The sequence below is a fragment of the Symphalangus syndactylus genome, chromosome 22, assembly GCF_028878055.3.
Source record: "Symphalangus syndactylus isolate Jambi chromosome 22, NHGRI_mSymSyn1-v2.1_pri, whole genome shotgun sequence".
Lineage (NCBI taxonomy): Eukaryota > Metazoa > Chordata > Mammalia > Primates > Hylobatidae > Symphalangus > Symphalangus syndactylus.
This window is the reverse complement of record NC_072444.2, coordinates 9,154,699-9,171,250: the sequence shown is the minus strand read 5'-3', so window position 1 is coordinate 9,171,250 and position 16,552 is coordinate 9,154,699. Positions and strand designations below refer to the sequence as shown.

General features: G+C 48.1%; 2 protein-coding genes across 5 annotated transcripts in view; one reads left to right on the top strand and one right to left on the bottom strand.

Moving 5' to 3' along the window:
- Positions 1 to 5,202: 5,202 nt before the first annotated feature.
- TAF12 (TATA-box binding protein associated factor 12) overlaps positions 5,203 to 16,552 on the bottom strand; it is a 45,935-nt gene continuing 34,585 nt past the window's right edge. For all 4 annotated transcript variants that reach the window (XM_055261384.2, XM_055261386.2, XM_063631530.1 and 1 more), the window contains exons 4-6: positions 15,930 to 16,044; positions 7,775 to 7,863; positions 5,203 to 5,684 (exon numbers count right to left, since the gene is read on the bottom strand). In XM_055261384.2, the coding sequence (XP_055117359.2) occupies positions 5,649 to 5,684; positions 7,775 to 7,863; positions 15,930 to 16,044 (240 nt within the window). In that variant the 3' untranslated portion in view covers positions 5,203 to 5,648. The remainder of the gene's footprint in view (positions 5,685 to 7,774; positions 7,864 to 15,929; positions 16,045 to 16,552) is intronic.
- Positions 7,904 to 8,399, top strand: LOC129472042 (proteasome assembly chaperone 4). The gene has a single exon (XM_055261395.2). The coding sequence runs from the start codon at positions 7,959 to 7,961 to the stop codon at positions 8,328 to 8,330; it is 372 nt and encodes a 123-aa protein (XP_055117370.1). The 5' UTR covers positions 7,904 to 7,958; the 3' UTR covers positions 8,331 to 8,399.

Here is a 16,552-nt window from a genome sequence, read left to right as displayed (position 1 = left end):
CTTTCCTCCTCCCAGCTTCACGCCATGCAGGCACAGGGGATTCTTTCCAGGATGGCTCCCTGGTCCCAGATGGCTCCTTCTGTATCCTTGGAACTCATCCTGTTGTTACAGCCAGCCCCTGCCCGTCTTTTGGTTATCTCCTTCTTGGGAAAACGTCTCAAGTCTTTTTTTTTAGATGGAGTCTCCCTCTTGTCGCCCAGACTGGGGTGCAGTGGTATGATCTTGGCTCACTGCAGCCTCCACCTCCTGGGTTCCTGCTATTCTTCTGCCTCAGCCTCCCGAGTAGCTAAGATTACAGGCACATGCCACCATGCCCGGCTAATTTTTGTATTTTTAGTAGAAACAAGGTTTCACTATGTTGGTCAGGCTGGTCTCGAACTCCTGACCTCAGGTGATCCGCCTGCCCTGGCCTCCCAAAGTGCTGGGATTACAGGTGTGAGCCACCACACCTGGCCTCAAATCTTACCACCTTTAGTCAAAAAAACTGTAGCAACTTCCGGCTAGTATCCCTCCTGCCTGCTTCCAATTCCACCTTCTACACTGGCATCCAGAGAGGCTTTTAACATGCCAACATAGTTACACCACTCCTTCATCTGAAACTTCAGGGGTTCCCAATGGCTGTGCAGCGGTTTTTTTTTTTTTTAAATGTGTGTGTGTGTGTGTGCAGTGGTTTTCAAACTTTTTATCTGTTTTGAGCATCAGAATCCTCATCTGATGGAATGTTTCTCAGAGCCCTAAAAATGTCCAACAGTTAAGAAAGATGTCATGCAGACTGAAGAGAAGTGGAAAGCTTGGAACCAGCCTGCTGGGCCTCCCACACTACAGCCTGCAACACACACACAACACACGGCAGCCTCCAAGGCATGGGCACTGAACTGAGGGCTCCATGTACTTTCATAAGAAGCCAGGATAGGCTGGGCACAGTGGCTCACATCTATAATCCCAGCACTTTGGGAGGCAGCGGTAAGCAGATTGCTTGAGCCCAGGATTTTGAGACCAGCCGGGACAACATGGCAAAACTGTCTCTGTTTTTTTTTTTTTTTTTTTTTTTTTTTTTTGAGACGGAGTCTCGCTCTTTCACCCAGGCTGGAGTGCAGTGGCGCGATCTCGGCTCACTGCAGGCTCTGCCCCCCGGGGTTCACGCCATTCTCCTGCCTCAGCCTCCCGCGTAGCTGGGACTACAGGCGCCCGCCACCTCGCCCGGCTAATTTTTTTTGTATTTTTAGTAGAGACGGGGTTTCACCGTGTTAGCCAGGATGGTCTCGATCTCCTGACCTCGTGATCCGCCCGCCTCGGCCTCCCAAAGTGCTGGGATTACAGGCGTGAGCCACCGCGCCTGGCCGTCTCTGTTTTTAAAAAATAAATAAAAAAAAAAGGCATGGTGGCTCACACCTGTAATCCCAGCACTTTGGGAGGTAAGGCAGGCGAACCACCTGAGGTCAGGAGTTCGAGACCACCCTGGCCAACATTGTAAAACCCCGTCTCTACTAAAAATACAAAAATTAGTCGGATGTAGTAGCGAGCCTGTAATCCCAGCTACTCGGGAGGCTGAGGCACAAGAATTGCTTGAACCCGGGAGGCAGAGGATGCAGTGAGCCAAGATCGCATCACTTCATTCCAGCCTGGGTGATAGAGTGAGACTCTCTCTTTTTTTTTTTTTTTAAGATGGAGTCTCGCTCTGTTGCCCAGTCTGGAGTACAGTGGCACAATCTTGGCTCACTGCAACCTCCACTTCCCAGGTTCAAGTGATTCTCCTGCCTCAGCCTCCTGAGTATCTAGGATTACAGGTATGCACCACCATGCCCGGCTAATTTTGTATTTTTAGTAGAGACAGGGTTTCTCCATATTGGTCAGGCTGGTCTCAAACTCGCAACCTCAGGTGATCCACCCGCCTTGGCCTCCCAAAGTGCTGGGATTACAGGCGTGAGCCACCGTGCCTGGCCTTATTTTTTGTATTTTTATTAGAGACGGGGTTTCGCCATGTTGGCCAGGTTGGTCTCGAACTCCTGACCTCAGGTGATCTACCCGCCTCAGCCTCCCAAATTGCTGGGATTACAGGTGTGAGCCACCACATCTGGCCAAGGCTCTGTTTCCAAAAAAAAAAAAAAAGCCAGGGGCTGGGCGCAGTGGCTCACGCTTGTAATCCCAGCACTTTGGGAGGCCGAGGCGGGCGGATCACGAGGTCAGGAGATCGAGACCACGGTGAAACCCCATCTCTACTAAAAATACAAAAAAAAAAAAAAATTAGCTGGGCGTGGTGGCGGGCGCCCGTAGTCCCAGGAGAGGCAGGAGAATGGCGTGAACCCAGGAGGCGGAGCTTGCAGTGAGCCGAGATGGTGCCACTGCACTCCAGCCTGGGAGACAGAGCGAGACTCCGTCTCAAAAAAAAAACCACAAAAACAAAAACAAAACAAAACAAAAACAAAAAAAAAACCTGTCTCTACTAAAAATACAAAAAATTAGCCAGGCATGGTGGTGGGGGTTTGTAGTCCCAGCTACTTGGGAGGCTGAGGCAGGAGAATGGCGTGAACCCAGGGGCGGAGCTTGCAGTGAGCCAAGGTCACCCTGCTGCACTCCAGCCTGGGTGACAGTGTGAGACTCTGTCTCAAAAAAAAAAAAGCCAGGGTGAGGCGCACACCACTAAGCCTGAGAGCTGTCCACACTCCATGCTCACATTCCACTCAGCTCTAGCCACCCTCCTAATCTTGCACCTTGGGCTTTGGTCTCACTGACACATTCCGTCAGACCTGTGGGCCTCTGCACACACTACACTTCTGCTTGAAATCCCTCAGTGGCTCCTGTTATTTATTTATTTTTTGAGACGGAGTCTCACTCTGTCGCCCAGGCTGGAGTGCAGTGGCACGATCTCGGCTCACTGCAAGCTCCGCCTCCTGGGTTCACGCCATTCTCCTGCCTCAGCCTCCCGAGTAGCTGGGACTACAGGCGCCCGCCACCACGCCCGGCTAATTTTTTTTGTATTTTTAGTAGAGACGGGGTTTCACCATGTTAGCCAGGATGGTCTCGATCTCCTGACCTTGTGATCTGCCTGCCTCAGCCTCCCAAAGTGCTGCGATTACAGGCATGAGCCACCGCACCTGGCCTCCTGTTACTTTTTTGACAGACCACTTTTTGCTAGGATCTGCAACGTGCTGCATGGCCTGGCCCAGCTTACCTCACTCAACTGCCTCAAGGTTTGTACACCAGGCAAATTTCTCTCCTTGAAAGAGATCCCTACACCCTTTACCTGGATCCCTCACATCTCAGCTCAAATAAAATTTCTCCCCAGCTGACCAGACCCCTCACCGAGACCTATGAATCTCTCCTTTGAATTCCTTGTCCCAGTGCCAGTTTTACACTTATCTAATAACAGGATTGTCCCGAGTCTTTTTTTTTTTTTTTTTTTTGAGACAAAGTCTGGCTCTGTCGCCCAGGTTGGAGTGCAATGGTGCAATCTTGGCTCACTACAACCTCTGCCTCCCAGGTTCAAGCAATTCTCCTGCCTCAGCTGCCCAGCTAATTTTTTATATTTTTAGTAGAGACAGGGTTTCGCCATGTTGGCCAGGCTGATCTTGAACGCCTGACCTCAAGTGATCCACCTGCCTTGGCCTCCCAGAGTGCTGAGATTACAGGCTTGAGCCACTGCGCCTGGTCACCTGGGTCTGTTTTTATTCATCATTGTATCCCTCTGCTTAGGACAGGCATGGGATTATAAATACTTGCTGAATGAATGAACAAGCCCCTCAATATGCAGATAGGATGAGACTGAGATAGATGATGCCACTTGCTTGTCACACCGCAAATCAAGAACTGGGGTCTTTTGATTCTACCTCAGCTCTTTCCATTAAACTTCCCTGATTCCTGTGTTCCCTTCTGTCTTAGTGGAGATCTCAAAACTAATTCTAGATTCCTTGGCTGCCAAGGTCAGTGACTCGTCCTACTACTGAAACCCAGCTGGAGGCCCCTTGGTGTTTGATATCACCAACAGAATATCCTTTATGAGTGTCACCACTGGCATCAGGAGGTTCTGGGGAAAGGGAAACCCTTCAGCATCCTCGTCCTGATGGTCGGCCACAAGAGTGACCTGTTGGTGAGCACTGGATGACACCACAGGGAAAGAAGCTGGCTGCCTCTTTGGGGCATCGAAACTTCAGCCAAGAGCAACAGTAACATTAGCACAGCCTCTGAGGAGCTCACTCAATATATCTGTGAGACTGTGAAGTGGGGGACATGGAATCTAACCCAGGGTGGGAGGGAGTTTTGAAATGCAGGATCTCATCCTGGGCCAAGCTTCAGGACGCAGAAGACCGAAGCAGATCAAGGTAGCTGTGCCTGTGCTAGTGACCCTTGGGTAGGACAGCCATCCTCCCTAGAGCCCACAGAACTCTCACAATCCACAAGGGCCATGCTGGGCCCAGGACAGGATGATGCTAGGTGCCACTGAAGGACATAACCCTGAGGTCTGCAAAGCACCTGGTTTCTTCTGCATGATGGTGAAAACAGCAGGATCAAAGATACCAGCAACTAAGAAGAGATGGGCACCTGCACAGACATGCCTATCCTGAGGACAGGCGCCTACTCCCATCCTTTCTCGGGGACAGGGATAAATACAGCTTTCTCCAGGAGTTCCAGAAGAGCAGGTCAAAAAGGGTTTTTAGGCTGGGCGCGGTGGCTCACGCTTGTAATCTCAGCACTTTGGGAGTGCGAGACCTGTCTGACCAACACAGTGAAAACCCCGTCTCTAGTAAAAATACAAAAATTATCTGGGAGTGGTGGCAGGTGCCTGTAATCCCAGCTACTTGGGAAGCTGAGGCAGGAGAATGGCTTGAACCTGGGAGGCGGAGGTGGCAGTGAGCCAAGATCGCGCCACTGCACTCTAGCCTGGGTGACAGAGCTAGATTCCGTCTCAAAAAAAAAAAAATTTAAAAACCAAAAAGGGTTTTTAGGCATATAACATTGCCAAAACAAGGATGCCTCTTCAGTTGAGGGCCGTGAGAGAAGGTCACCCTACTCAATTCTTACGGCAGAGAAGCTGGACTCAAACTCCTGCTGATGTTATGGCCTCCCTTGGAGTAAAAGGATGGAAAATCCCTGAGTTTTTCTCAAACACCAAAATGAATGATGATGCTGCCACCTGCTGACTAGAGAGCTACAATCCAGGCTTGCTTGTCCTGACTCCCTCTGGGATTTCAAAGGTATCCTGTCTTTTGATTAATAACTTCTTTATTCTGAAAAAGCAAATGAAAGTCATATTCATATAAACACTGACATTACAAAGTACAGGGAAAAGGGGAAGGGAGAAGGAAACAAAACCCTTTACAAATCCTGCTAATACTGTCTTACCCCAAAAGACCATAATACTTTGTCCATATTCAGTCACTTATATAATAAACCACAAATAAAATCTTCTCTGGAAGATACACTGCTCCTCTTTGAGATGGCAGGGAAAAGGGACCGGAAGTTGGGGTGGGAGGCTTTATTCTTTTGGCAGATCCTCTCAGTCATTATAGATATTGCTGCACTGTTAATAAAAAATATATGCTTCTCTGTAAAGCATTAAAAAAAAAAAAAAATCCAAGGATGAGATGGCTGAGTTCTCAGCTCAAGTATCTCCAAATACATTGCTGTCCATTCCCTGACCACTCCTTGTGTTATTTCTTGGTTGTTTTCCGGATCAATGCCATTCTCTGAAAGGAGAGACAAATAAGCAGTTATACAGCAGCAGCTGGAGTCAGGAGCTTTCTGGAACATTCTGTGTGGCTAGCAGGCCTCATGGTCCACACTGTAGGCCGCAGCCCTCAGAGACCTGCAGTCACAAGGCATCTCAGTAGATTCCTTTTAACCAGAGAGCAGTCTGCAAGGCCCCAAGAGATGTTTAGATGGGCTAGTGGACCCATTTCATCCACCAAACTGCTCCAGGCTAGCAGAATGGCAAAAAAGTTAAAAGCAGGAAAAAGTGACAGCTCTTGAGTTTTGGGGACTTAGAGAATAAGCTGGCAAAGCATGTGTTTTCTTTCTTTCTTTCTTTTTTTGAGATGGAATCTCGCTCTGTTGCCCAGGCTGGAGTGCAGTGGCATGATTTCAGCTCACTGCAACCTCCGCCTCCTAAGTTCAAGTGATTCTCCTGCCTCAGCCTCCCCAGTAGCTCGGATTACAGGGACGTGCCACCACGCCTGGCTAATTTTTGTATTTTTAGTAGAGACAGGGTTTCACTACGTTGGCCAGGCTGGTCTCAAACTCCTAACCTCAAGTGATCCACCAGCCTCAGCCTCCCAAAGTGCTAGGATTACAGGCATGAGCCACTGCGCCTAGCCAAGCATGTGTTTTCTGGGGCCCCCTGACCCCAATCTTTTCTCCGATGATGGACACAATAGGGAAAGGGCCTCAATTTCAAAGTGTTGCCACACACAAAGGGAGCTGACATTTCACACCTCATGACCTGCATTGAAGAGAAACTGAAGACTAACAACTTCTACCACAGTCCATCATGGAAACACTCAGATCACAGGTTTCATGATCTGAATTCTTTTACTATTACTAGCTACTAGCCAAATTAACAACTTGCTTTGCTCATTCTTTTTGACCAAATACCAATATTATGGCATTTGTTGACTAAATAAATAGGGCTGAAGATGGTTAAGTTGGGAGCGCAAGGTGACAGTCCATTGTTTGGAGGGACTCTCTTCTGAACAGTGCAATCTTTCCGCTCAGGAAACTGGTGGCTTCCCTGTAGGGCTGGCTCCATGAGCTCTACAAACGCCTACTTCAGAGATACCAGGCTATGGCGAAGCAGGGCACTCAACCAGGACTGCCCAGCTGTGCCTGCTAAGCTTGGAAAAAGCTCACGTTTGAAATCAGAGTAGCCACTTAAGACAGAAAGGATAACAGCCTTGTCAGAGGGAGGCCAGCACTGCTGTTGGACTGACCAAAGATGGGGATGACTTGCTCCACAGCAGAAGTGTTACTCTCTTTTTTTTTTTTTCCGGAGACCGAGTCTCGCGCTCTCACCCAGGCTGGAGTGCAGTGGCGCAATCTCGGCTCACTGCAAGCTCCGCCTCCCGGGTTCACGCCATTCTCCTGCCTCAGCCTCTCCGAGTAGCTGGGACTACAGGCGCCCGCCACCAAGCCTGGCTAATTTTTTGTATTTTTAGTAGAGACGGGGTTTCACCGTGGTCTCAATCTCCTGATCTCGTGATCCGCCCGCCTCGGCCTCCCAAAGTGCTGGGATTACAAGCGTGAGCCACCGCGCCCGGCCCAGAAGTGGTATTCTCACACTGACTCCTAGGTTCCTTGTTCAGAGGGAACCTTGTTCAAAGGTAAAACCAGGACACAGGCCAGAATGTCCAGCACGGCAGCCTGGATACTACCTCTCAGAACAAGTACAGCACATTTTTGCTTTCTTTAACCTGCCCTCTCTTCGTAGGACCATATATGGTGTTGCAATCAGCAACAATGAAGGAAGATTTCATTAAGGAGGTATGGTGGGGCGAGCTCCATCCATATTAGAAGAACCCAGAATCAACAGCTTTAAGTGACACTCAACAGAGTTACGAGAAAAAACAGACCACATGCGGGAACAGCACAGCACCATGTGAATATCTTACTGAAGTCCCGGAGACTGCTGCTGCCTCTTGCCCTCTCTGACCCTTGATCCAGAGAGTGAAGTTTGCTGTGTGGGGGAAGCGAGACCCCCTAGAAGGTAGCTGTGTGTATCCACTCTGAGACGTAACTCAAGGAATCAGCCCTGGCTGTCCCCAGGGCTCTGGCATTTCCTCACCTGTTTGTGAGCTTCTGTGGTGCAAGCTTTTTTGTAGGGTCGGATTTCTTCAGAGCCAAATCCTGGGATCCACATGTTCCACTGGCGCTCTGCAAGGAAGAAGCCAGCACAGAGATAAACATACCAAGAAGCAGTACCAGGGAGACCCGGGTCTGGCGCTGTGGGCCGGTAGCCGTGGGGCGGCATGGAGGGACTGGTTGCCGCCGCCGGCGGGGACGTCTCCCTGCACAACTTCAGCGCGAGGCTGTGGGAGCAGCTGGTCCACTTCCACGTCATGCGGCTGACAGACTCGCTGTTCCTGTGGGTGGGGGCCACGCCGCACCTGCGCAACCTCGCCGTGGCCATGTGCAGCCGCTACGACTCCATCCCCATGTCTACCTCCCTCCTTGGAGACACTTCCGACACGACCTCTACTGGCCTTGCCCAGCGCCTAGCCAGGAAGACCAACAAACAGGTGTTTGTCAGCTATAACCTTCAAAACACAGACAGTAACTTCGCATTACTTGTAGAAAACAGGATCAAGGAAGAGATGGAGGCTTTCCCCGAAAAGTTCTAGCTGAGTGGCAGAAGTGAGAATTTGTAAACTTATGTACAATGTACATGTAAATAAATGGATTGAATTTCAGTTTGTAAAAAAAAAAAAAAAAAAAAAGAAGCAGTACCAGGAGTGCAATGTGACCCCCTTGGATCAGGGAGGATGAATGTGGGCATCTGGCTACTAACTAACTCCACAGAGGGATTCTATTACAAATGGGGAAAATGGACATGGCTTTTCCAAGGTTTTTTCTTTTTTTTTGGAGACAGGGTCTTCCCACTCTGTCACTCAGAGTGGGGTGCAGTGGCACAATCTTGGCTCACTACAGCCTTGACTGCCCCAGCACAAGCGATCTTCCCATCCTGGCCTCCCAAGCAGCTGGGACTACAGGCGCATGCCACCATGGCCAGCTAATATTTCTTATTTCTTATATTTCTTTCTTTCTTTAAGACTGAGTTTTGCTCTTGTTGCCCAGGCTGGAGTGCAATGGCACAATCTCGACTCACTGCAACCTACCAGGCTTCAACACTGAATACGCCACAGGCTCATTTGCCAGGTTCAAGCAATTCTCCTGCCCCAGCCTCCTGAGTAGCTGGGATTACAGTTGTGTGCCACCATGCCTGGCTTTTTTCTTTTTTATTTTTTGGAGATGGAGTCTCACTCTGTTGCCCGGGTTGGAGTGCAGTGGCACGATCTCGGCTCACTGAAACCTCTGCCACCTGGGTTCAAGCGATTCTCCTGCCTCAGACTCCCAAGTAGCTGGGATTACAGGCATCTGCCACCGCACCCGGCTAATTTTTGTATTTTTAGTAGAGACAGGGGTTCACCATCTTGGTCAGGCTGGTCTTGAACTCCTGACCTCATGATCCACCCGCCTCGAACTGCCAAAGTTCTAGGATTACAGGCATGAGACACTGTACCTGGCCCCAGCTAATTTTTGTATTTTTAGTAGAAACGGGGTTTCACCATGTTGGCCAGGCTGGTCTCGAACTCCTGACCTCAGGTGATCTGCCCGCCTCAGCCTCCCAAAGTGCTGGGATTACAGGTGTGAGCCACTGCGCCTGGCTGTTTATTTCTATTTTTTATAGAGAGGGGGTCTTGTTATGTTGAACTTTTGGGCTCAAGCACATCCTCCTGCCTCAGCCTCCCAAAGTGTTGGTATTACAGGCATCAGCCACCATGCCTGGCTTCCTCCAAGGTTTCTAAAGGACAAAATTCAAGCTTCTTGCAAAGAAAAAGAGGTAATTTAGTCAAAGCTGTGAATGCTGAGCCCTGAGGTTTCCATGCAGCTTATCCAATCCACAGAAAATAAATATCATTTATTTCTTTAGTTATCTTAATCCTAAACTCAAAGTAACCCCTCTCACACCTAAGGGACATGAAGGCACTTCAAGCATTCTGGAATTAAGAGCCAAAGCTGAGGTCTGCTGCTTCACTGAGCAGCTGTATGACGCTGGGTCCCAGTTTCTTCATTTTTTATGTAGCCGTAACAACAGTAATAACCACTGACAGGGTGGTTGGGGCATTCAGTGACATAGTGCATGTGAAGTATTCAGCCCAGAGCCTAGGATAAACATATAGGTATGGATATAGAGAGAGGTATGTCCACACCACAGTTCCATGCCCTGGTGCCCCTGGATATTATCTTCCTTATAAGATTATCACAAGAAGTTCCCAGAGGACAAGGACTTTGTTTATTCCTCTTTGACAGTAACTGGCATAGGGGCATGGCCCCCTAAACTCACGTATAAAGGTGTATGTCACTTTTAGCAAACCACTGGCATAAGCCACAACACCTGGCCCAATATTTCTTTGAAAACAGAATGTCTGAAACCTTCTGCTAACAATTTATGTTATTAGTATTTGAAAGTGACACTGGCCAGATGTGGTGGCTCATTCCTGTAATCTCAGCACTTTGGGAGGCCAAGACGGGAGGACTGCTTGAGGCCAGGAGTTCAAGACCAGTGTAGGCATAATAGTGAGACTGCATTGTTATTAGAAATAAAAATATTAGCTGGGCGGGGAGTGGTGGGTCACGCCTGTAATCCCAGCACTTCGGGAGGCCAAAGTGGGCGGATCACCTGAAGTCAGGAGTTCAAGACCAGTCTGGCCAACATGGCGAAACCTGGTGTCTACTAAAAATACAAAAAATTAGTCAGGCATGGTGGCAGGTGCCTATAATCCCAGCTACTTGGGAGGCTGAGGCAGGAGAATCTCCTGAACCCAGGAGGCAGAGGTTGCAGTGAGCTGAGATGGCACCACTGCACTCCAGCCTAGGTGACAGAGCGAGACTCCATCTCAAAAAGAAAACTTTTTTTTTAGCTGTAAGTGGTGGTGTGCACTTGTAGTCCCAACTACTTGGGAGTCTAAGGCAGGAGGATCACTTGAGCCCAGGAGGTAGAAGATGCAGTGAGCCATAATCACACCACCTGCACTGCAGCCTGGGTGACAGAGGAAGATCCTGCCTCAAAAGAAAACAAAAAGGGCCAGGCATGATGATTCACACCTCTAATCCCACCACTTTGGGAGGCTGAGGCGGGTGGATCACTTGAGGCCAGGAATTCAAGAGTAGCCTGGACAACATGGTGAAACCCCCTATCTACTAAAAATACAAAAATTAGCCAAGAGTGATGGTGAGTACCTATAATCTCAGCTACAAGGAACAAGAATCCCTTGAACAGCCGGGCGCGGTGGCTCATGCCTGTAATCCGAGCACTTTGGGAGACCAAGGCTGGCAGATCAAAAAGTCAGGAATCGAGACCATCCTGGCTAACACAGTGAAACCCAGTCTCTACTGAAAATACAAAAAAAAAAAAAAAAAAATAGCCGGGCATGGTGGCGGGCGCCTGTAGTCCCAGCTACTCGGAAGGCTGAGGAAGGAGAATGGCATGAACCTGGGAGGCGGAGCTTGCAGTGAGCCAAGATTGCGCCACTGCACTCCAGCGTGGGCAACAGAGCAAGGCTCTATCTCAAAAAAAATCCCTTGAACTCGGGTGGTGGAGGTTGCAGACAGTTTATTCTCTAGGAATTGAACTTTACAGTCAACAAAAAGTAGATAAAGTGAGGCTGGGCACGGTGGCTCACGCCTGTAATCCCAGCACTTTAGGAGGCCGAGGCGGGCAGATCACGAGGTCAGGAGATCGAGACCATCCTGGCTAACACAGTGAAACCCCGTCTCTACTAAAAATACAAAAAATTAGCCGGGCGAGGTGGCGGGCGCCTGTAGTCCCAGCTACTCCGGAGGCTGAGGCAGGAGAATGGCGTGAACCCCGGGAGGCGGAGCCTGCAATGAGCCGAGATCGCGCCACTGCACTCCAGCCTGGGCGACAGCGAGACTCTGTCTCAAAAAAAGAAAAAAGTAGATAAAGTGTGCAAAGTCACTTTAAAGAAAGAGAGCAGGCCAGGCGTGGTGGCTCACGGCTGTAATCCCAGCACTTTGGGAGGCCAAGGTGGGCAGATTGCCTGAGCTCAGGAGTTGGAGACCAGCCTGGGCAACACAGTGAAAACCTGTCACGACTAAAGATACAAAAAATTAGCCGGGCATGGTGGTGTGTGCCTGTGGTCCCAGCTACTCGGGAGGCTGAAGCAGGAGAATCGCTTGAACCCGGGAGGCACAGGTTGCAGTGAGCAGAGATTGCGCCACTGCATTCCAGCCTGGGTGACAGACTGAGACTCTGTCTCAAAGTAAATAAATAAATAAATAAAATACAAAAAATTAGCCAAGCGTGGTGGAGGGCGCCTATGTAATCTCAGTTACTCCGAAGGCTGAGGCAGGAGAATTGCTTGAACCTGGAAGGCAGAGGTTGCAGTGAGCCAAGGTCACACCCTTGCATTCCAGCCTGGGCAAAAAGAGTGAAATTCCGTCTCAAAAAAAAAAAAATAAATAAATAATAAAGAGAGTATCTACCACACATGAATACATACATGTATGTGTGTCTATGTACGTAACTGTGTATACCTATGTGCGTTACATGTGTATACATCTATCTTATGTAATCGTTTTTATTTATTTATTTTTTGAGACTGAGTTTCGCTCTTGTTGCCCAGGCTGGAGTGCAGTGGTGTAATCTCAGCTCACTGCAACCTCCACCTCCTGGGTTCAAGCAATTCTCGTGCCTCAGCCTCCCAAGTAGCTGGGATTACAGGCATGTGCCACCACGTCTGGCTAATTTTGTATTTTTAGTGGAGGTAGGGTTTCTCCACGTTGGTCAGGCTGGTCTCGAACTCCTGACCTCAAGTGATCTGCCTGCCTCGGCCTCCCAAAGTGCTGGGATTACAGGCGTGAGCCACCACGCCCGGCCTATATAATCTTAATATAATAGCAACAACAATCATTTAGTGAATGAAATGTAGTAAATGCATGGTCAAAGCAACATTGTGCAAAGCATTCTATGTAAATTATCTCATTTAACTTTAACTTTTTTTTTTTTTGAGATGGGCTACTGCTCTGTCACCCAGGCTGGAGTGCAGTGGTGCGATCTTGGCTCACTGCAACCTCTGCCTCCTGGATTCAAGCGATTTTCGTGCCTCAGCCTCTGGAGTAGCTGGGACTACAGGCGTGCACCACCACGCCCAGCTAAGTTTTGTATTTTTGGTAGAGATGGGGTTTCACCATGTTGGCCAGGCTGGTCTCAAATGCCTGACCTCAGGTGACCCGCCCACCTTGGCCTCCCAAAGTTCTGGGATTACAGGCATGAGCCACCATGCCTGGCCGATTTATTTTTTGATTATGTATGTATTTACTTATTTATTTATTTAGAGACAGGGTCTTACTCTGTCACTCAGGCTAGAGTGCAGTGGCGTGATAGCTCACTGCAGCCTTGACCTCCCGGGCTCAAGTGATCCTCCTGTCTTAGCCTCCTGAGTAGCTGGGACTACAGGTGCACTCCACCTGCCTGGCTAATTTTTAAATCTTTTGTAGAGATGAGGTCTCACTATGTTAACCAGGCTAGTCTCGAACTCCTGGGCTGAAGCGATCCTCCTGCCTCAGCTTCCCAAAATGCTGGAGTTACAGGTGTGAGCCACCATGCCTGGCCGCTAGTGGTGGTTGTAAAACATGTCTATAAATTCCTTTACACTCCTGCTATCAAGAGGTGGAGTCAGCCGGGCGTGGTGGCTCACACCTGTAATCTCAGCACTTTGGGAGGCTGAGCGGGGAGGATAATGCGGTCAGGAGTTCGAGACCAGCCTGGCCAATATGGTGAAACCCCATCTCTACTAAAAATACAAAAATTAGCTGGGCATGGTGGCATGTGCCTGTAGTCCCAGCTACTCAGGAGGCTGAGGCAGAAGAATCCCTTGAACCTGGGAGGCAGAGGTTGCAGTGAGCCAAGATTGCACCACTGGGTTCCAGCCTGGGCGACAGAGTGAGACTGTCTCAAAAAAAAAAAAAAAAAAGAGGTGGGGTCTGTGTTCCCTCCCGCCGAACCTGGACAGGTTTCTGACTGCCTCAAAGGATAGAATTCGCCAGGAGTGATGCCAAAGACTGCGTTAGAAAAGGCCATGAAGTTTTCTGCCAGGTGCTCATGGGGTGTTAGTTCTGGGAGCCTTTAGCTTCCATATAAGAAGTGTAGCTATCCTGGGACTGCTAAAGGATGAGACCATATAGAGAGACAGTGGGTGGGGAAGATGGGAAGGTTAGGATTGGGGAACGTGAAGTGGAATGGGAGGGTTGGGAGGGACAGAGGGAGACACCTGCAGAATCCCAGCTTTTTCAGTGTTCTTAGACCAGGCATCAGACACGGAAGATATGAAGCCTTCTGTTATGGATTATTTAAATGCGTCCCTAAAAAAGATATGTTGCAGTCTTAACCTTAAGTACCTCCAGAATATGATCTTATTTGGAAATAGGGATGTTGCAGATGAAATTGGTTAAAATGAGATCGTACTGGAGTAGGGTTAGCCCTTAATCCAATATGACTGGTGTCCTCTGAGAAGAAAAGAAGAGACACAGAGGGAAAAGGCCATGTAAAGACTGAGGCAAAACTTGGATTTCTGTAGCTACAAGCCATGGAAAACCAAGGACTGCCAGCCACCATCGGAGGCTAGGAGGAGGCAAGAACAGATTCTTCCCTAGGAGCAGCAGAGGAAGCATGACCCTGCCGACACCTAGATTTCAGATTTCTGGCCTGCAGAACTGTGAGAGAAAATTTTTTCTTGTTTTAAGCTGCCAAGTTTATGGCATTTTGTTAAGGTAACCCTAGGAAACTAGTATGCCTTCCTTCAAGACAATCTCAGGCCCAGCCACTGCCTGACTTAGTAAAACTAGCTGAGCCCAGTCAACCCCCAGATTCATGAATAAAATCAACAACTGTTATTGTGCTAAACCACTGTTTTTGGGATAGTTTGCTACACATTAGTGGATAACCAAAATATCTGTCCTTTTCTTTAGATACCAGCAACATTACCCAAAGTGTGTTATTTACTTTACCTAGACTACCAATGCCTCCCCAAGGCAATAGCTTCTTGACACTGTGAAGGAAGTCTTTCAATAATTAGTCATGGGCTGATCTGCACCGAATCTCATTCATTTGGCCTGTCTCTATAGTTATAGACTGGGCTGGGCATGGTGGCTCATGACTGTAATCCCAGCACTTTGGGAGGCCAAGGCAGGTGGATCACCAGAGGCCAGGAGTACGAGACCAGGCTGACCAACATGATGAAACTCCATCTCTACTGAAAATACAAAAATTAGCCAGGTGTGGTGGCGCAGGCCTGTAGTCCCAGCTACTTAGGAGGCTGAGGCAGGGGAATCACTTGAACCCAGGAGGTGGAGGTTGCTAAGATGGTGTCACTGCACTCTAACCTGGGTGGCAGTGAGACTCGATCAAAAATATATATATATTTATATATATATATATAAATTGTATATAAAGCATTTATATATAAATATATATAAATTATATATAAAATATATATACACACATAAATATATACATATATACGCATATATACATATATGTAACACAGTTATAGACTGATCTCTTTCTTTTAATCACATTGTATCCAATGCAGAGGGCTGCTTATTCATTTCCAAGTGATTATGGTTATCACTGTTAGCTGAGTATCTCCCAGAAAAACTCAAACTCAAATTTAGTGTCGTTAAGTAGAAAAGGAGAATATAAAATTGTATGTATATTATGATTATAAACTTGGGAAAAAATGCATAAATAGGCTAAAACTCTAAGGGAACACTGAGGAACAGTTTTATTTGAATGGTGAAGACATAACAGTACCTACATTTACTGGATCCTACTTTGTGCAGGCCCTGTGCCAGTCACTTTACAGACATAGTCTATAATTCTCACAATTATTCTGTAAGGAGGATATTATGATTCTCACTTTACAAATAAGGAAACAGACTCTAAGAGACACTAGGTAGGAAAAATAGGCTGATATAGCTGGAAAGTGGCAGAATCTGGTTTCAAACCCATGCCTGGGCTCATTCTCCCTACCATAGACGGATTTCTCTTTCCTATTTGGTGCTGTTATTGAATTAATACATAAATCCCAGTGCCCAAAAGTCTGGTTCTGGCATGAGGGTTCCTCTGACTACACTTTCCCTGGCAGTCCTGAAGAAGCAGTGGAATATATACTTCAGGAAGAAACAACACCACATACCTAAATGCAGCTGAACATCTTTCACCTCCAGGGTGCTGGACTTGCGATGCCGCGCAAGCTGACAGGCTGCTGTCACCACACTCTCGATAAAATCATCAGCAATCTGCAGCAGCATCTAGGGAAGGTAAAGTGGGAAGAGTCAGCACGACATTGGCAGGGTAGGCTCCTGTTGCTGGGACAACTGCTTTCAGCTTGGATTGCATGTTAAGTCAGGCATTCTAGTAGAAGGCTGGAATCAGCATGTGGGCTAAGGTGGGGAAGGGGAATGAGAAGGACAAAAGAAATGTTACCCAGGTTGAGTGCAACTCACACCTTTCTGAGCATATACTTTCTACCCAGCAGTGATCAACTATCCCAATTCCTACCCTCCATATCTTTATTAGTGGGAAAATAAAAGTGAATCATTTGAATTCCTCACTCACAGTATCTTAAAAGCACTTTTGTTTCCATTATCTCACTTAGTCCTTACAATAATCCTGTGAAGAAAATGGGACATGGATTTTATTCATTCCATAGAGGATTTCACAGGCTCAGAGAGACTAATTTGTTCATGACCATGTAAGTAGAAAGCAGGCGGCCAGGCACAATGGCTCATGCCTGTAATCCAGCAATTTGGGAAGCCG